The following is a 22,460-nucleotide window of genomic DNA, read 5'->3' as shown; positions in this document are numbered from 1 at the left end:
GAAAGACCAGCTAAAGCTCGTGGACTATAGGGTCAAGTCGACCTGTCTTTTCTAATTTAAATGAATGATATATTATTCGATAATTTTCGTTATTTTCATGGTTTGTTTGGGGCCGATATTTTTTTTTATAATTAATTAATTAATTTATTATTATTTATTCATTTTAAGAACACAAACAGTCATACATTAATGAGTATAGGTACAGGTAAACCAAAAACAATATAAAGACCTCGAGGTTGTTATAAAAAACTAATGTGTGTAATTAAATAGATAAAAAAATCAACAAAACTAGGTTTGGTGAAAGATAAATGTTGATAAAAACACTATACAAAATGTTGCCTGACTAATTTTTTGAGAGTTACAAGCGAACTCGCAAATGAGTCAATATCATACAATTGTTTGCAGCGCTGGTTTTCAGTATGACCCTTTAGTATCACATTTAATAAATAATTATCTCTTAAGCCAAGGGAATGCTTCATGTTTTCAGGTATTTTATTGCTGAATACTCTCAAGGTTAATGAATATACTATGGAACAATAGAATCAAGGAAAGTCAAATTAAGAAGGTACCTACTCAATCCGCGAGTGGTTTTAATTTAATCAGAAACCGATAAACAACAAGAGCAAACAAACAGTGGTCCAAAGATTTTTGGTAAAATTATTGATCCCACACTTTCTTGGTAGGTATATACCTACCTACTTCTTACTATTTAGTTCTAAGGAAGTATAAAGTTTAATCTCAGCGGGCCTACAAGTAAAGAACGTAGGAGTAAGTATTATGTGCTTCCGACTTGACAAAGAGAATGGCTCTTCAATACGTCGATTCTTGTGAACGTTAGACTATGTACTTTGCAAAATCGACGTTTTATTGACAGGGATACAAACAACACGTCAGAATAAAAAGGTATTGGTATTTCTCTGCACAAGGTATTTTTAGGGAGTTATTTTATATGTGTTTAAGCCGGTAAAAAATGGCTGGAGATTTTCTTGCGGGGTTTTCATTCGGTTAATGGAATACTGATTAAAATAAAATAAATCGTCCCATACCTACTACATACTGGGTCGCACAAGAATTCAATAGTGGTTACCTAATTGTAATACTTAGTAGTCTTAATGGATACACAATGCCTTAATGAAAACAGTTTGAGTTTGGTTGAATTTGGGTTGAATGGAATGTACTCGGAGTAACATTGTCAGCACGAAAACACCAAAACCTAACTGACATTGCAAGTTTATTTAACTTGCCGGGCAGTATGAGCCAATACTTGAAAGTCAAATTCAGTATTCGTATTCAGAAGTCGCATTGACTTGAAATTTGGAATACGCAATGTAAGTTGAATGATGCAAGTAGTCAACAAAAAACGTAATAAGCAAAAAAAGCTTGTATTAAAAATGGATTTGTATAGTTTTATTTTTTGGTTCTTATATTATTAGTTTCTATTCGTTACGATAAATTCATTTTTAGGCTATTTTTGGAAGCATTGTGCTGAGATGGGATTGTGTGTACTTCCCAAATAAATGTTTCAGAACAGAGTGGAAACGATGTAACTGGTTCCCACAAATACAAACTCATACATTTACGAAACTGTATTATGCCAACACTGTGGAATCAATTAAATGATCTAACGAAAATACAAACTGAAACATGGATGCACAGAAAAAACCCAGAAAAAGAGACCAGCGCTGGGAATCGAACCCAGGTTCTCAGCATTCCGTGCTGCGTGCCATACCCCTACACCACCACTAGACAGGAGTCTAGACACAAATTTCTCCCATGCACCACACATTTCAGTCTGCTTTTTTCCTTTATTAGTCACTTAAGCAGCGATACTAGCGACATCTATGTTTTAGCTCAAATCGAGAAACGTCAACACTCCTTCGGAACTAACCGCTCACCCGGACAAGAGATATCGCTACTAGGCAATCAAATTAAGATTGGCTTTTGGAGTATTTTTGTATTTTTTATTTCAACTCCAATTTTGTTACTTTTACGGTCATCCCGTGAAATCAAACGAAAATACAAACTGAAACATGAAATTACAGAAAAAAACCCAGAAAAAGAAACCAGCGCTGGGAATCGAAACCAGGCAAAAAAAAGCAGGCTGAAATGTGTGGTGCATGGGAGAAATTTGTGTCTAGACTCCTGTCCAGTGGTGGTGTAGGGGGTATGGCACGCAGCACGAAATGCTGAGGACCTGGGTTCGATTCCCAGCTGCAAACTGGTCTCTGTTTCTGGGTTATTTCTGTGCATACATGTTCCAGTGTGTACTTATTTTCGTTGGATTTCACGAGATGACCGTAAAAGTAACGAATTTGGAGTTGAAATTGAAAAAAAAAACACAAAAAGACTCCAAATTGCAATCTCAATTAAATGATATACCTATCAAGTCAAAAGTTCTCAAAGTAACTTTCATTAGATATTTCGATAACACTGTAATCATCAAGATATTTTTTGTCTAATGTCCTCAAATATTTCGTATTTTTTGTTTATTTTTGGATACTTTAAAAAAGTATGTTAAGTCTCAAGCACACCTTCCCGGTTTCAGTGTTCGAATACTGTTGAATGGGATACGTATCTTATTTTATGTAAGATTCAATCGATTGAATGGCCAAGTTAATTTAGCTTTATAATGGTACAAGATTTGACATATTGTTATTCTTAATGATGAATAGGCAACAACTTTGCTATTTTATCATCTCCCACACACACGTCTACGTCTATATTCGACGTGGGTAGATTATTGGCTAGTTGGGGTTTACTTTCTTACTTCTCATACTTTTTAACCACCGGCGCTAAAAGAGGGGTATTATAGGTTTAAACTGTTTATCTGTGTGTCTGTCTGTGACATCGTAGCTTCTATAGAGATGAATCGATTTGGATGGGATTTTTAACTTTTAATTTCTGGAGGGAAAAAGAGATTTCATACCGTGTGTCCCTAATATCCCAGAGTCCTAGCTGTTTAGGCACTAATGATAGCTAAAGGCGTCATAATTAACGACAAACATAACCAATGGCTCCCAACATAAGAAATCTCTTTTTCCTCCAGAAATTAAAAGTTAAAAATAGTTTTTATTCCAGAAAATTGAATTGTTTCCGCGGAACAGCAATAAACGAAGCCGAATAGGGCCTCCCACCCCTATCGACGCAAAATCGGCTTCAGCCGTTCAAAAAACGTTTTATGTCCATGCAATAAGAGTAAAAAAATGTTCTGCCATCTATACACGCCGTTTCGCGTCAGTCGAGCCGATCGAAGTCTTTTATCCTGAATGCGCGGACATAAAGCGTTTTTTGTTCCGCGTCGATAGATGTGGGGAGACTTAGCCAAGGGGTGTACTGACCACATCGACGCCGCGCGGTCTGAGCTCGCGTCGCAGACAGGCGGCGAGCGCGTCGAGCGCGGCGAGCGAGGCTGCGTGCACGCCGCGCACCGGCGCCGCCGCGTGCGTGAGGATCGACGACGCGAGCACCACGCGCCCGCGCGCGCGTCGCACCAGCGGCAGCATTACTTGGACCAGTCGAGACGGTCCTGTGCATCATATTAAAATTTACCAAAAAAAAGGAGAACTTACTTAGTTTATTTAACATTTTATTAACATTGCCTTAGATATATTTGTAACGGCATGTAGACCGTGATTGTCCATGATAATTTGAAGACGCGTGAATCTTTAAGATCTTTTTTTAAGGAAACAGATATCCTAACACTGCCGTCGCTTTATGTTTTTGAAATAATCATGTATGTTAGGAAGAACATATGTGATTTTCCCACTAACGTCGATAAGCCAAAGGCTACTAGAAACACAGGGAAGCTTAAAGTTCCATCTTACAGACTGGCTAAAACCAAAAAGTCTTTTCTGGGAAATTGCATACGTTTTTATAATAAAATTCCAAAAAATATTATAAATGAAACGGATACAAAATTCAGTTCTATTGTCAAGAAGACATTAATATCAAAGGCGTATTATAAAGTTAATGATTATATCATGGACAGGGATATTTGGAAATAATTCCGATCCGCATTAGCGATTCCTTCAAATAGCGAACTTACTGTGTTAAAAATAAAGTTGTGTTAAATACTTGTGATGTATACATATCATTTAATAATATTGTAAATCTGTTTAAAAAAAATATATATACCTCGTTGAGTTTCTTGCCGGATTCTTCTCAGCAGAGGTTTTTCCGAACCGGTGGTAGATTTTTTTGACATTCATAAGTGCTTGTTATAGCCTAAATTGAATAAAGATATTTTGACTTTGACTTTGACTTTGACATCGGGAACTCATTAAAGATAATCATATAATCAAGGTTTCTATCTAGCTAATGTTATTAACCGCGAATCATTAAAAACTGTGAACGTTGCCTTTTAGATCAATTAAAATGTTACAATTGAGTTTGGTGAATGACAAACTGAGGCTCCTAAGACTATTCACCAGAGTTGTTCACGCGCGCGGAGTGGTTTTAACGCTAATTGGTATCTGTCCTCTATCTTTAGTGCCCCCGAATTCATACTGACATCTCTATAATCACAATAAAGTCATAAACATTTATCGAATACAGGAGGTACTGTACTGACTTAATATTTAATTTTATTTTATATCTTGCAAATCAATATTGTCTTTGCAAAAGTACCTACCCAATTTTATTTATGAAAAAAAGAACGATTTTATACCATGTTATGTAAACACGTTATCATGTAGGTACAAAATTACCGATTTAACCCGACTTAAAACAGTTCACTATAAAATGTTGACCTTTCGTCGCCCACGTTCGGAGTTACATGCTTATTCAGTATAACATCATGATAAATAAATGAACTTTGTAATAAATGCAAAATAAATAAATGCACTTCATAATGCACTGATTATCACGTTATTTTTATTTAAATCAACAAGGGATTTCTTAATATTATTAATCTTACTCATCCTACTAATATTGAGTGAGTGAGTGTTTGTGAGTGAGTGAGTACCTATGTTTGTTACTCCTTCACGCTGAAACGGCTAGACGGATTTGGATTAAATTTGGTATGTAGATAGCTGGACATCTAATAATAACAATAATAAATATCATGGGACACTTGACACCAATTGACCTAGCCCCAATCTAAGCAAAGCTTGTACTATGGATACTAGGTAACGGATAATCATACTTATATAGATAAATACATACTTAAATACATATTAAACACCCAAGACCCGAGAACAGACATTCGTATTACTAGGTATAAACTTATAATTATATATATTACTTATTAGGTATAAACGCTCTTAACACATGATAGAGGATTTAATATATGGATGTAGATAAAATATTGTATGAAACTGTACGAAATTAGGCCTAAAAACACTCGTGTGACCCTTTTATGAAACCACATTCGTGTTTTAAGGGCCCCTATTACGATTCAGTTGCATAAACAGCTATTTGACTTTGACTTTATGATTTTTGACAATTTTCATGGTAAAATCTGGGTGGAATCTGTATGCCTCGTGCGACAATTTTATTCACGTAGACATAGCCTGACATAAATTTATAGGTAGTGTTAAATCCAGATGTTTTTAAATCTTGGCTACGATTCTATAATAACAAGCGTGTGTTGTCAACAATGTAGGTTAGGAAATTAGAACGAAAATTAGAACAGTTTGACATATGGGTGTTGTCTGATCCAAATAGTTTAAATTCGTAGGTTAAATTATGAAATTATAAGTAGGTGTGTGTTATCCTCCTCTAATATTAAAAACATTTTCATACTGATGGAAAAATTACCAAGAATAGGTATTCTTGGGCATTTATTGCTTAAAGAAAGCACAGGTTTTTGCTTTCTTTTAGCAATAACTACTAATACCTATAAATAAAAAATAAAAATAATAAATAAAAATTGAATATTAAAAAAATCTTAGATAAAATGAGTAAGTTGCATTATAATAATTAATTTGTTTAGGTAATTACTAAGTGTTCAACAGTGATACCTACTTTCTGCTCCATTTGCAACTGATTCAAAATTGAATATTCTACAGAAGAGGGCAGTCCGGTCTATCTACAACCTTGGCTCCCGAGATTCACTAAGAGAACGCTTTAAGGAGATAAACATTCTCACAGTAGCTTCACAGAACATACATGCTATGATATTGTATACACCCAAGAATATCGAGTCGTCCTTTAACAAAAGTGTCAGGTGTACATGATATCAACACTCGGAATAAGCACAAGCTTGCCGTTCCTAAATTCTGTTTACGGAAAGTAAGCAAATCTTGTATGGGAAACTGCGTGAGATTTTACAATAAAGTTCCTGTAGAAGCATGGAGGTTGCCACACAACACGACGCTCGATTTGAATGAAATTTGCACTTTAAAGTTGAATATTTCGCAAACATATCGCTGAATCGAAAAATCGTCTTAGCAAACCCCTACTGGTTTCAAAAGACCTATCTAACGATACCACACACTATAGGGTTGGATGAGAAAAAAAAACACCCCCACTTTACGTCTATGGGAGGTACCCTAAAAAAATTTTTTTTTCAATTTTTAATTGTAAGTACCATTTTGTCGGCATAGTCTACCTACACATATATCCGTGCAAAATTACAGCTATCTAGCATTGATAGTCCCCGAGCAAAGCCTCGGACGGATGGACAGACAGACAGACATGGCGAAACTATAAGGGTTCCGTTTTTGTCATTTTGGCTCCGGAACCCTAATACATAAAGAGTGCACTTCTGAAGAAAGCTTACTATAAAGTTGAGGAGTACTTATGTGATGATGCCATGGCCTAAACTGAAAGCCGGTGAAAATTAGGATGTGGATGTGTGTGTGTGTGTGTGTGTGTGTGTGTGTGTGTTTATGTCGGTGTATTTGTATTGTATAGTGTTGTGAAGTGTGAGTTGGTCGCATTTCGTGTCTAGTTTCTGGTTCTGTTGCCGTTGTCTGCGTTGCAGAATTTAATTTAAAAATATTTATTATAAAAAACTTCGAACACCTACTAAAATAAATTGAAGTATGTGAAAACAATGCATTTTATTCATTTTAGACATATTTTTTCTTGAACACATTTACTTCTTAAGACATACACAATCGATATAAATAATAAATAATAAATAATAAATATCACGGGACAATTCACACCAATTGACCTAGTCCCAAAGTAAGCTTAGCAAAGCTTGTGTTATGGGTACTAAGCAACGGATAAATATAATTATATACATATAGATACATACTTAAATACATATTAAACACCCAAGACCCGAGAACAAACATTCGTATTTTTCATACAAATATCTGCCCCGACACGGGAATCGAACCCGGGACCTCAAGCTTCGTAGTCAGGTTCTCTAACCACTAGGCCATCTGGTCGATATGTGATATCTAAATAGAAATAGTGTAAGTTTTTTTTTTTCAAAACAACCGGGTTCGATTCCCGAGCTGAGTACAGGTTTTTTTAAATGCATGAAAGCAGTTTTTCTTGTTATTAAAATCGATGTCATGGTTCCTAAGAAGAAATTTTCGTATGTCGTATAGTTTCAGACTTTCCCATACTGACCGATATAAATGGGCCAGCCTGTATATCTGTGCAAAATTACAGCTTTCTAGCATTGATAGTCCCTGAGCAAAGTCGCGGACGGACGGACAGATAGACAGACAGAGAGACATGGCGAAACTATAAGGGTTCCGTTTTTGCCATTTTGGCTCCAGAACCCTAAAAATGACGTGTGAAAGTGCCTATTTACTGAATAAATGATTGAAAATTGCGGTCTTTTTACTGAGTAAATGATTTGTATTGAATTTGAATTTGAATACCTATGAAGATAAACTCTATCTCAAAATGGAACGCAATGATGTTCAACTTTAGTTTTCGATATTAATTTGCTGATGAAAACAGTGGAAAAATCCACCACTGGCGCCATCTCTGTAAGCTGACGTGGAACTGTTTGTTTTACAGGGCCCGACGCAAGCTAGCTTACCGAGAAGGTTGACCTCCATCGCGCGGCGGATGACGGAGAAAGGCACCCATTCTAGTTCGCCGAGGGCGCACCACGATTCGCAGTTAACAATTGCCCACAGGCCTTGCGCGCCCTCTGGCAGGTGGTCCACGATATAGAGAGAGGCAGAGAGGATCTGGGGAAAAAAGTAATTCCAGGTGACAAAATGTTCCAAAGGCTATGCGATGGGATTTTTTAGAGAGAGAGCATTATTGTAGTTGACGATAGCAATTGGTTAAAACAGTTTTGTTATTTTGCAATACAATAGGTACAAATATTTTATGATTTGATTTTATCATTGAAATTTTTAAAGAAATATTGCACATAAATAGCTTTCGGGTAACCGATAATGCAGTTACCTAATTTACGAGTCAAAAGAAGTAATTAAGTTATATATAGATTACTTTTTGCATTATGTTATTTCTCGAGTAAATCAGTTTAAATGCTTTGCAATTTGGAATTATAATTTATATCTAACAATCAAATAAAAATACACAAAGTACCTATCTAAGAAATACTCCTAAATTATATTATTTGACATTTGCATAAACCAGTGAAGTATCACAGAAGTTCAAAGCCATTGTAAAAGGGCTTTAATGTTTTTATTACGTACAATAAAGTTTAATACCCAGAAGGTCTCAAATCAAATTTTTTCGTTGTGCTTTCGGCAACATTATTATGATCAAAGAATTACTTTTGTAGAAAATACGTTCAACTTTTGACCTTTTTATCAGGTTCTTTGAATATATTTGCGTAGAGAAGTTTTATTCAAGGTGTTTCGAGTCATAAGTGAAATACGTTGTACTAGACTAAATATTGTGTAGTATAGTCTTGATCGATTTCTTTTTAGGTTTTAAAGTAATAATAATAACTTATAATTCATTGAATCAGACGTTAATTTGCGAAGGCCATTAAAAATAATTACTTTGCCCGCACGCAACCTTTATGATAGCTACGTCTCTGCAACAAATGTGTGTTCATGCAGGTCGTCCACCTCCACACTGTAAGAACACACACAAATCACACAAACCCAATTATCACCACCACCATACCACTGACGCGTTTCGAACTCAACCAGAGCTCTTCCTCAGAGCAAAACAACCGTTCACCTTGTTACCAGATGTTAAATGTGTTGTTGACGTTGTTGTTATTGTGTCATACATTTTGTAGCATGGTGAACGGTAGTATTGCTGTGAGCATGAGCTCTGGTTGAGTTCGAAACGCGTCATTGTATTAGAACGATAGTTGAGTTTTGGTGCTCTGCATGTATTTTACATCATGGAGGTGTAGGAGCTGCATGAACACAAATTTATTGCGTAGGCTTTAGCTAACATAAGGTCGCGGGTGAGCAAAGTTATTGTTTTTAGTTCGCTTTAAACTTTGTTTTTCTAAATCTTGGTAGAAAAGTCTTACCATGGATAGCGTAAACATGAAGTAGAGCAAACACAAGAACAACCTTTGAGAAAAGATTTTACACTGCGTGGCTTTATTATAGCCATTGGTTTGATGTACTAATTGATAGTAATTGAATTAAGATTCATCGTCATAAGAAGGAAGAATATATATTTTTTCTTTTCATGTAATTTTTATAATTATAAAATATTTTCATGATACATTTTTGTGATTGGAACCAAATTTATCCGTTAAAACATTTTCAGATTTTGGTACACTAATAAAATAATTATATTTAAATCATGAAGGATATGAGTATACCTATCAATTTGCTCACTGGTAATAAAAGGCCTGGTAATATTAGGTACGCGTGACTGTACTGTACTGTAATCTTCCTATTACTATTTCATTCCAATGTTACATAAACAGCGGATGAGTTAAATTTCCTCTTCAAATTAATAGGTAATTAACTCTAGATTTTTCGCAGCCAGAGTCTCGACTAAAGGCGTGTGAGATAACAGCTAATCCGATATGTTTCATGTAAATTCATCATTATTAGCCTCAAACGAGGTGCAAATAAATCTGTAACTAACGAACCATTAACTCTCGCTCGATGGGGTAATCCAATGGATTTCACGTATTAATTAGTCTATGTTATTACGAGTAAGATGAGCTTCTGCTACGATATTATGATCTTCCGGGAGTTTGCCAGTAAGTAGTAGGTACAATCGCGTAATGCAAAATGAATTAATGATTTATCCATTGGGACAGATATTAGGTAAGTCGTCGTCGTAAACGTCCATTACAGCATTAGCCTATCAAATGGTTCATTCAACTTTATTTGAGCTCTGTGAAGGAGATTTTTAATAATAGCTTTTGAAATTACAATACAGTAGGTATTCTTAATAAAGATCCCTAATTGATTTTTCTGTAAACTTTGCACTAAAAGTGCATTAAATTATAGCACCCCTTTTATTAATCAAAACAAAATAAAAATGTACTTATCTATTTTATGTTTATACCTACGTAATTTTATCGCATTCACCTGTGTCTCAGAAGTAATGTCGAGCTGCAAAGTGTGGAGTCTGCCAGAGCAATCTTCTTTCAGCATGTCAGCGTCAATGTTGCCACTCTTGTTCTGGAACCCCGCGAACACATGGTACCCGAGGTCGTCCAGGCGTCTTGCCAGTGCGTTTCCTAGGACATTGTCGCAGCCTGTCACTAAGACGGCCTTTCCTGCCGCTGTCACCTGCGTAATACATATTTTGAGTAATTCTTATCGTGAACCCGGGAATAATCCTGTGAAATATTGCCTCGGACCCCGCATTCGTGACAAACCTTCAAATTAATTGGTAATACTAACAAATATAACACAAGTGAAATTACTGGCACTTGAGGTATCCCATCTTAGGCCTCTAGGTTGGCTACACATCTGTAATACCCCTGGTGTTGCAGATGTTTATGGGCGGTGGTGATCTCTTACCATCAGGAGACCCACTTGCTCGTTTGCCATCCAGCCGAATAAAAAAAAAGTTAACTTAATTTTATAAAATTAAAAGGTCCTGCAAATAGTAGGTAGGTAAGATGTAACTAAGTAATCTTTGACACTTAATTAAACAAAAAACGCCGACAAAAAAACGCCGCAAAAAAGACAACTAAAAAGTAAAAAATAATTATGCACTATTGAGCTGTTGCCCGCGACTTCATCTGCGAAGAATTCGTTTATCCCTATCCCGCGGGGACTATGCTGATTTCCCACAAAATTATCCTAAGTTAATTTACTTTAAGTACCTAATAATATGTTTTTATCTAAGCGTCGTCGGTGTCGGGGGGCGAAGGAGTACCACTACCATGAGTTTACAGTGACCGTACCTACTCGATAGCGACGGCGTAAATTATTTGTATGGCGAATGGTACAGCGCCTCTGCAAATAATTTACGCCGTCGCTATCGAGTACGGTCACTGTAAACTCATGGTTGTGGTACAGGAAACTAAAGTATTTTTTAAAGTTTTAACCTCGTCGGCGTTTTTTTCGGGCGTTTTTTTATGTCGGGGTTTTTAACATTTTTAATTTAAGTTTTTTTAGTTCATGTTTTTTAAACTTTGGTATATTATTTTTTAAAAGTGTAGGTACTAGTGTGTTGGATATCCTGGCTACAGCATCAGCTCATCTTGTTGCCACCATTGCATTGTATGTAGAATCAAATACTGATCGAAAGGAATCAAACACGACATATCTGCTATTATTTTTTCAAGAGTATACTGGTATGCTGGATATCCTGGCTGCAGCATCAACTCGTCTTTGTGCCACCACTGCATTGTATGTAGAATCAAATACTGATCGAAACGAATCCAAACACAATATATCTGCTATAGTTTAATCAAAAGTTTACCTACTAGCGTTCTGGATATCCTGGCTGCAGCATCAGGGCGAGAGTTCCATAATCTTGCATAGTTATATAGCATATATGGGTATTTCAAATTTTAGGTCCCAAATATGTTTGGAAGTAAATTAAATACCCGTTATGCGTCTAAGATTCCTACCGCAGCGAACAAAAGAGCTGATGATCTTGAAACGGTTGAACTGATTTTGATAAAACATGTCTTAGAACCATCGCTAGAAAACCTGCTTTCAAATAAAAAAAAACCGCATGTAAATCGGTCCACCCGTTTAAGAGCTACGGTGCCACAGACAGACACACAGCCGTCAATCTTATAACACCCCTCTTTTTGCGCCGGGGGTTAAAAACAAGATTACACAGGCACATAATCTCACCTCTTTCAAGGTTCAAGAGTGTATTAATAAAAAGTAAACATTTAATAGGGGCGTCACTTTTGAATAAACTGTCACATTTTTGTCAGAAAATGCTTGAACAAGGACACATTTTTTAATGAATACTCCTTCGTCATCCATTTTCTACTTTTCATCGTCGGACTCTTAGCCACATTGCAATGACCAAGGTCAAGGTAAATACTATACATAAAATATAGATTTTTTTAGGCACGACGCTAAACCATTATTGTGAAAGAGAATTTCAATATGTATAATTAGAGTACCCAGAGTAATTATCATTATCTATCACACTACTTGTCGCAAATCTTTCTCGTAACAATTAGCAGCCAATTCAATTAAAACGTGTCAGTGAACCATTACCTCAGTTGATTCATTCAAAATAAATAAATTATACCAGTTTATATGTTTACGCAAAAATATTACAATGAAAAAAACTTAGTCGTTCAAAATAGATGCCGACAGGTTGATTGATGTCCGTTATGGTAACAATTGAATGAATATTTTATCACAGCTGTTGATGGCATGCGTGACGCGGGGACGTTCGAGGTTAACTATTTTAGGGTCTGATCGTTAATTCTTAATCTTTTGCTGCACTCACCGTTTCAAGTCACGCACTAATCACAGCGCCTTTATACACAACCTCCGATTACATAAGACAAAGCAATTGTTTTAAACTCAACCCTAAATAGTACTCATTTGTTATTAATATTTTCACAAACAAATTTTTTGCTGGTGTCATTGTCCAAATGTCCAACGTACCAATGTCGCAATCGGAATCACCACTTCTATCCGTCAAATGGCATAAGACGGCAGTAGAAAGTGATATTGAATGAGATTGTGATCTCAAAACATAAAAACGAATTATATTCCCAAATACAAAAGAGAAAATAAAAGCAACTGAAGTGGATTCGTGGTTTGATTTATAATAGTGAGATCTGTAGGTAAAAACAAAATCGTTAACCTATTTTAAATCGGAGTTCTGAGCGGGTGTACGCTCTACATTATATTGCTCCATATGTTAGAATCCTGGGGGGTCGATTTTTAAACCACATCAGTTAAAATACCATTCGAAAATATGAATTTGAAATACAACTAGAGTACAACCACAAAATAGCTATATATTTTTTTTTTCAACAAATTGAACATTTTACTTGAGCCATGGTTTTGCAGCAATACACATTATTTTAATTATTTATACCACTTTCGAAAGGTATTTTCACTGATAAGATGTTAAAAATCGCTCCCCGGCCTGCCTTCTTAACAAAACAAGATGACCTAAATCTTGAACAAAACTTGCCATTGGTTTATGATGTATGGACCCGTTCGTGGGCAGATATTATTGCAAAATGTGAGGAACTTGGTGGAAATTTCGCAGTCTTAAGTAGAGGTGTTTTGCTAACGTTTTATTTAATTTAATTTAATAATTTCCCATTACAGTATACTTATTATCTTACAGCCGTGGGTGTTCTGAAATTAGATCTCAGCCGTGGGATTCAGGGAATGTGTTACATGAACCGCATATTGTAATGAATGAATATACATCTCCTTATCTACATGTACTCGTAGGCTCGTAGGTAGGTACGTTAAAACATCATGACGCATGTAACTGAACATTACCACAAACATGTTGCGGCGGATTGCATTTGATCGATAAATAGGTGTGTAACATTTACATTTACATGTTACATTTGTCAACTGGGTACACGACCGTTAAATTAGAGCCTTGCTATTCTGTTCTTTTTATCCGTCAATGTACTATCTAAAACTGAAATTGTGAAATTGTTTGTCATTATGACTGACTGATATTAACGCATAGTCTAAATAACTACCTAGGTCTATAAAATAATCATATTTTTATTCCAGAACTTGACGCTATAAGAAAGTTAATAAAAAGTGGAGGGTTCTATGAAACTTCTTTAAGTAATTTTAAAGCCAAGAAATGCGAAACTTCTACCTGCGTAGTGCAAATAAAAAAAAACTGCAAGTTTGTACAGGAGCTTCGTCACTTATGTGGTACAGTCGAATGCAAAAATATATATACAGCCATAGCGTCAAAATATGTATACATCGACCTTATGTTTAGTGACATATAAATAGATGTATAGATATTTTTGACCAAGGTAACCGTACGTATATATTTATGCCCTTGATCGTACCTACTAATATGAAAAATAAAATAGTATTTAGATAAACACTTGAAAATAAAGGATACTTGTTTGAAAGGTTTTCAGGTAACTAAAGCAATCAATTAAAGGATGAATACGAGTTTCATAAGTTTTAAAATTAAGGCGTAAAATTTTTACTACAAGATTAAAAAAAACTTTTATGGAAAAAAATAAAATGCAGGATTAACTGTATTTTTTTTTTCATTTTAAAGTCAGTTTTCATTTTAGACTCGACACTGTGTATGCAACCAGTTAAATGCAAATAATGTGTCATTTCTTTATTGCAATAGTCGATGGGGCTAAAACAGGATGTCATTTTGACTAGGAATTTTGCTATTAATAGACAAAAACACGTACAAACGTACATAAATATCTAGGGAAAAATACATAACTCAATTACAGTCACGAGCACCAATATCTGACACAACAAAGCGTGTATACATTTTTGATACGACTCTATTTCTAAGACCGGTAGGACGTGTCAAATATTTTTGCACGCTCCACTGTGATAGATATTAATGCAGGTGACTGTACAGACGTTTGACGGAACTGTCAGCTACATAGTCGGGGTCACTAGCGATTCTTTCCAACAGAGGTTTTTCCGAAACAGGCTAAAAATACTAATTTAATGATGGCTATTTTTAACCCCCGACGCAAAAACGGGGTGTTATAAGTTTGACCGCTATGTGTGTCTGTATGTCTGCCTGTGGCACCGTAGCTCTTAAACGGGTGAACCGATTTGAATGCGGTTTTTCTATTTTAAAGCAGGGTTTCTAGCGATGGTTCTTAGACATGTTTTATCAAAATCAGTTTAGCCGTTTTTGGGATATTGAACTTTGAAGTGACAATGTCGGGGGTTTCCAAATTTTTGTTGGTTATTTTATTAGTTATAAATGGTTGTTAAGTGTCTGAGACTAACGCATACAAGAGAAACAGGCTACCGTTGTAACATGATTAGCCCGTCCCAGCTGCCGTATGGTGCAATGAATTTAATATACTTAAGGCATTCACTGCCACCTGACTTCCACAGGTGCCACCGATGCATATGTGCGTTCAAAATGTATGAATAATTATGACAGCGGCACTGGACGAAGTTCCGAAATCGCATATATACTTTAGTAACAACTCTTTGAAATATTTGACAAAAAAACTTTAATCTTTCGACGAGTTCCCGTATCATATGTAAATAATTTGGGAATCATAAACATTAGCTTACTGATTTGTGGTGTGCAATAAAGAATATTTTTATTGTATTGTATTGTATTAGCACTTTCTTTAAATATTAGAAAACGAAATTACATCCACGGTAGTAACATCCATGGAAGTCATTGTGTGCACAAAAATAAGAAATACCCAAACACTTGCAATATTCGTATACTCGTATTTGTAACTTTGTAAGTCCTGGTTTCAAAATTTGCAGACCATTATTCTACCACTTTCTCCGATTAAACTGAAATTTGGTATATTCATTATAAAATTCTGGGGATCGGCCAGGCATGTCTCCACGGGGGTGAGTTCTTCAAAGGTTAATGGTATCTACCTGAAATTTGGTACGGAAATGTAGTTTAGATGACAAAACAAGCGCAGCTAACAAAATGAACAGTGAACAAATAAAAACTTGATAAAAAGGGGTAGGTAGGTATGCTCTACTACTCTATAGAGGTGTAGGTACTCTTGAGGTGATCTCGCATATATTTTATCAAAATCGTTTCAGTCATTCTCGTTCGGAGTCAATAATATTACCTACTTTCAAGAAAGAAGTTATAATATATCTTATTTTAAAAATCAATTTCAACACACACGGAAATGCTGTCGTTAATAGTTAAAAAACAATTTCATTACATTGTGGCAGTAAGGTGAGCTACGTAAATTTAGTCTTTGCTATTTAGAAATAATGAATGAAGGCACCGAAGTCGGTCCCCGCTCGCGGTCCCAGTTGGGGTTGTAATCTCGTTCTCAATGTTCCGCTTAGGTAATCACTCGCATCACTCGTGTCGTGTAAATACGCTATGTATGTACCATCAGCCAAGTATGTGGTCTACCACCCTAACGCTGTTAATCGTTTTCATGTCAAAAAACAATAATGCCAATAGACGTGTCTGTCAACTTGAAAGTTCGACTTTAGCGACATATTCATTTGATAGGAACTTGTTTAAAAATGGATAGACCACTTATTTGAGTGATGGTACCTACAGTAGCACAGGTTGTTGCTATGTGCTTTTTCTCAATAATTCCGTTGAGAAAGACACAACCTAGCAAATGAGACGCGTGCTAACAGCTTATATTTTTGGTAGTCAGCAACTATCCGGCCGCATTTGTAGTCGGCGACTAGTCGACAAAAGATACCGATTAATCGTTCCTTTATGATTTGTTGGAAAGGCCGTTGTATCAAGTCAACGAAACAAACTTGTCATACCATGAACATAATATGACGAGTGGCGCAACTAGCAGATCGAAACGAACGTTCCCGACTATACCCGAACTCAGATGAAACTAAAACGGCAAAATCCATAGTCGGCCCATTTAGTCCATAATTCATTAAAAAAATATAATAATTGAACCGACTACAAAAGACTATGAAAATAATTTTCTGCCACAGTGCCCCAACACGAGCCAGCAGGCGTGGACCTAGAGTCATCTACCTTACCTACATACGAGTATTTATATATTGGGCTTCAATCACTCCTGCTGGCTCGTGCTGAAGCACCGACTTCAGACTAGTAGAAAATTATTTTCATGCTTTTTTGTATTCTGTTAAATTTTTTGTTATATTTTTTTGGACGCTTTTTAGTATTTAAGATACAATAGTTTAATGTCAGCTGCTCGACACCTTTTAAGAAAGATTGCTTTTTCCGATGCAGAGACGTTCATTATTGAGGAGTCGTGGTGCTTCACCACCCCTTCCATTTCACCATATGCATTACGACGAGCATAAATTGTTTAGCAACTGTGTTAAAGTAATTGAAATTCAACCCGTGAAGTACGTTATTCAGTGTGGCTCCGTTGGTCAAATGTGGTCTTTATCATCAGTTCTCCAAACACTTCACCAAATATGATTTTCAAGAGCAAATGCACGAGTTACTACTAAATATATCCAAATTACCGTAGGCGTCCCTACAATATTTGAAGAGTTCTCTCGATTTCCTTAGGATCCAATCATGATCCTGATATGGTGCTTATGGGACCTAATTGAAGGCTTTTTTTTTACTTAAGAGCGTTTATACCTGCTAAGCTGGCAATGTTGCATTTTTGTTCGTTTTTCTCGATTATTCCATAATGAATGTAAATGCTCATCTTTATGCTAAAAATATCAAAATCGTCATAGGTGTGCCTATAAAATTTGAGGTTTGCCTTTGATTTCCCTAGGATCCCATCAGCAGATCTTGACTTGGTGACAATGGGACCACCTCAAAAGAATACTCTTTCGAATAAATAAAAAAATTTTGAATATCGGTCCACAATTGACTGAGTAACCGGCGAACATACATAAAAAAATACAAACTTTGGAACATAGAACCTCCTCCTTTTTTGAAGTCGGTTAAAAATTAGAGATAAGCAAAATTAGTCTTATTGCTGTTTTAGTAGCTTCTGTACTTTCATAAAACTAAAATGATAGAACAGCCTCTTGGCGTCTCATCTGTACGTAAAAGGTTACAACGCTCGCCGCTGACTTCAGTAGGTAGGTAACGGAGTAAAACTATTATAAAATTATTAGTGTTCATCATATCATATCTAAAATATCACGGGCATTCTCCCTCTGAACCGACCGCCTCACGTACTAACCGGGACATACTTGCATACGTTGCTATTTAGAGAAGGATTTAAACTAGTCGCAGCACTCGCACCTAGAGAAGTACCTAATGCTACGGAGCTAGGCTGGACTTGGTGGCCAGGTTCAGTTGCGCTCGTAGAATGCCATCAATCGCGCTCCGTTTTCTTGCGTTAATGTCAATACAAACTCAGAATAATGCCAATGATTTGCACCTACGACAATATTTTCACAATTTGTCTAAGGCACGATGGAAATCCTTTTCACCGTTTTTGTGCTATTTCGCGGTTGGCTAGCGACAATCCTGCATTTTCCCCTTCGAACTATGTCAGTAGGTACGAGTAAATATCCTATCTGAATAAATAAAGCTTCTGGGATCAAAGAAGGCGCAATCAACTTAATACCATTGCGATATGTGTTTCATTCATTTAAAATAAGTTTTATCCGAATAAGGCTAATCCATACTTCCATACTTATATACTTATTAATAATATTATAAATGCGAAAGTAACTCTGTCTGTCTGTCTGTCTGTCCGTCTGTCTGTCCGTCTCTCTGTCCGTCTGTCTGTTACGCTTTCACGCCAAAACCGCTGAACCGATTTGGAAGAATTTTGGTACAGAGATAGAATAGACCTTGGGAAAGAACATAGGCTATCTTTTATCGCGAAAAAGAGGCTTTAAGGGGTGAAATAGGGGATGAAAGTTTATATGATGGAAGTTCGTCGCTGTCGAAGATAAAACCATGAAACTTGCCATTTCAGCACGTGATTAAGAGATAAATAGACATTTGTTCACGCGTTTTTTTTATTCTTTCTGTGAGGGGGTAAAATAGGGGATGAAAGTTTATATATAAAGATTGTCATTGTCGAAGATAAATCGATGGTTCTTTATGAAACTTGGCATTTGGGCACGTGATAAGAGATAAATAGATATCTGTTCGCGCGTTTTTTAAAATTCTTCCTGTGTGGGGTGAAATAGGGGATGAAAGTGTACATGTAGGTCGTCATTGTCGAAGATAAATCGATGGTTCTTTATGAAACTTGGCATTTGGGCACTTATAAAAAAATAAATAGATATTTGTTCATGCGTGTTTCAAAATTTTACCTGCGAGGGGATGAAATAGGGGATGAAAGTTTACATGTAGGTCGTCATTGTCGAAGATAAATCGATGGTTCTTTATGAAACTTGGCATTTGGGCACTTATAAAAAAATAAATAGATATTTGTTCATGCGTGTTTCAAAATTTGACCTGCGAGGGGATGAAATAGGGGATGAAAATTTATATGGAACGTCGTCATTATCACAGATAAATCAAAGAATCTTTGTGTTTAAGTTTTCGATAAGAACTAAAAAAAATCGGTTCAATTCGACTTGGACTCGTGCATCAAGGGTTCCGTACGTAGGTATTTATGAATATGCAGTGTTAGTAGAGCCTATTTTAAGCTTATAAGAAAAATGTACGCAACGTGGGGTAATTTTAGATCGCTTATTGACATAGACAGTCAGAAATGTAAAATTATGATTTTCAGATTTATCTTATTTATTTTGCTATAAGGGGAAAAAAATTGCTAATAGAGCTACTTTTATACAAAATTCCAAGTTTCTAGGACAGCCGGGAGTACCCTATAACTTTTTCTGTTAAGGCGATTTGTATGGAAACACCTTTTTAATGACTGTAGCTTTTGATGACGTTAACTTAGAAGTTCAATTTTTTCACAGCTTCCGGGACTATTGACCTGAGTTTAGGGTTTTAATTTCAACTCGATACATACTCCGCGCGTTTACGGGATAAAGGGTCTTGACAGACAGACGGATGGACGGACAGCAAAGTTCCTTTTGAGGTACGGAACCCTAAAAAACATTTGTTCCGGCTCTTTTCACATTTCGACATTTTTCATACTTGAAAATATGGGGATGAAAGTTCGTCCAAACAAATTTACTATAAGTATATTTATCGGAAATATGTGTAGCTATGCTTAGTAAGAATGCCGTCTTAATTATAATCCTACCCTCCTAACTTACAATAAAGGACGTAAGATGTCAAGAGTTCACTATGAAGAATTAGTCCTTTTGTGTTGGCAGGGTAGAATACACGTCGTATTGCTAAAATGTGGCTACCCGCAAAATATTTATGTTTTACCAAAAAATGGAAGAACAAAAAAAAATTAGTTGAGATATAAAGCAATGTATTAAAATATGTTATTTTTTCATAAACCGTAGAAGTTTCTATGTTCTATTATTGGCAGAATAGGTACCCTAAATAAATTAAAAACTTTCCAAAGTTACTATTCCACGCGGACGAAGTCGCGTGCAAAAGCTTGTAATAATATAATGTCTTTATATTGATAGCTTAGATTCATAATGAGTTAATAATATGGGTATTTATGCCATTTTAAGTACTATCAATGAAACAAAAAAAAATAGGATACAAATTATTATTGTTTTTACAACATTTATTAGTATTTAGTTAATACAGTATTTATGCATAATCTTTGTTTCTTTAAGCCACAGAGTACACCTTTATTAATGTAAAGTGAAAATAGTAATTAATTTCTTAAATATAAAATATTATTAATTCTTGACATTTCCAAAAATTACACTCTTATAACGCGATTGACGATGTGGTTAAATGTTATTACGTTACCTCAATATATTTATTGCTTATCCATGCATTTGATAATGAAAATGATCCTTCCCAATAGGGATATAAAGTTGTTTATAGTCTTATAATGAAACATTTTATATACGAAAGCAAGTTAATTACCTGAGAAAACGCCTTTTATGCCCTTTGAGATAAAAGAGTTCATGATTTATATCAGCTCTTATGTACGCTTAATTAAAAACAATTAAGCCTCTGGAGAATTAAATTAGGTTTCAGGGCGTAAATATAACTTAACTTCTGACGTCCTTACTTGTAGAGTAATTTTTTTTATAGGCTTTCATGCAAATATAGTTGTCCACTAAAGGTCTTTGGGTGGCTTAATGTAAAATTAGAAAATTAAATCGAACGGTATTTGACTTTCTGCACAAGAACATAGACTTAGTATATCGTTTCACAGTCGAGGAAATAATATAACAGTGTACCTCTATCTCTATGAAACCTTTATTACACGTTGTGTTTTTTGGAAGAATAAAATAAGAAGAAAGAGTTGTATGACATGACATGTCTTCAAATACCGATAAAGTCGTAGTTTTAATTCATAATTCAATGTTACACTATGACGAATATTTTACTTCTTTTTTCGTTCATGATTTGTTACCTTTCGTATATACTAAAATGAAATGTTTATCTCAACGCAATTGGGATGTCCCAATTTTCGACAACATATAATAAATCGAAAACCGTTTGGAGAAATGGGTAGGCTTTGTGAAGCGTTTTCAGAAATCAGATTCCAAAAATGTGATAAACTGAATTAAATAAACAACATTTAAGTAATGACCCCTCATTTGACCCCTGCAGTATCCCGTCACAAAAGCAGTTATAAAGCAGGTCTACACTCTTAAGCAAATTGACAGTTTGAAATGTTGCTGTCCTGCTTATAATAGCAAAGAGTGACAAAGATAGAACTTTAATCACATGATGCGCACCCGGCTTTAAACAGTTGTCACATTTATCGTAAAGTCCGAAATGTATACGAGTATTTCCAAAGTATTTTTACAAACTAAATTATTAAATTACTACGTTACAAGTTAAAAAAAAAAGAATTGAAATATCTGATTTTAATAAAAAAATATCTATTTACTATCACACCATTAAATAAATATGGAAATAATCGAAGCTAAAAGGAGAGAAATAAATAAAACTATTTGCCATGGTTCATTTAGGACCCTAAGCCGTGCTCGATTGGCTTGAATTATTGTCAAATTGTAATGCCACAGATTATGTTATGCACGACCTGAATTTTTCTAGGCAATGGAACGTGGCTGTCTCGCTGTGACGTCATCCAGTGTATTTCGTAAAAAAATATAAAAAACGAAATACTCATGCAAATTCAAAATCAATGAAAATGGTATCTTAAAATACCTTTCCAAAAATAAAATAACAACTATAGGTTATTTTTTTTGGTGCATCCCAATTAACGTAACAAAAACTAGGTAACGAGTAGTAGTATAATTTTTTGAATACGCTTTCCAATGAAAAAATAATTATCAAAATCGGACTACTCTGTAAAAAGTTATGCGTGGTCATACTTAAAAAAGAAGAAAAATATATACGCGTCGATTTAAGATCCTCCTCCGTTTTTTTCGTCGGTTAAAAAATTAGGATAGTCTTCCTAATCTACATCTAACTTCCATTAACTCTGTGGAATACTTTCCCGAAAAATTGCATATCATAGCTGCTGGATCAAAATTTATTCGTTTCTATCGAGGACA

General features: G+C 35.4%; 1 protein-coding gene across 2 annotated transcripts in view; it reads right to left on the bottom strand.

The window, feature by feature from the left end:
* The window catches only part of LOC141435964 (D-beta-hydroxybutyrate dehydrogenase, mitochondrial), a 51,875-nt gene that overhangs the window by 6,163 nt on the left and 23,252 nt on the right, over positions 1–22,460 (bottom strand). For both annotated transcript variants that reach the window (XM_074098778.1, XM_074098779.1), the window contains exons 4-6: positions 10,404–10,607; positions 7,949–8,102; positions 3,339–3,526 (exon numbers count right to left, since the gene is read on the bottom strand). In XM_074098778.1, coding sequence (XP_073954879.1) covers positions 3,339–3,526; positions 7,949–8,102; positions 10,404–10,607 — 546 coding nt within the window. The remainder of the gene's footprint in view (positions 1–3,338; positions 3,527–7,948; positions 8,103–10,403; positions 10,608–22,460) is intronic.

The sequence above is a fragment of the Choristoneura fumiferana genome, chromosome 16 (assembly GCF_025370935.1).
Source record: "Choristoneura fumiferana chromosome 16, NRCan_CFum_1, whole genome shotgun sequence".
Taxonomy (NCBI): domain Eukaryota; kingdom Metazoa; phylum Arthropoda; class Insecta; order Lepidoptera; family Tortricidae; genus Choristoneura; species Choristoneura fumiferana.
This window is presented reverse-complemented; position numbering and strand designations above follow the sequence as displayed.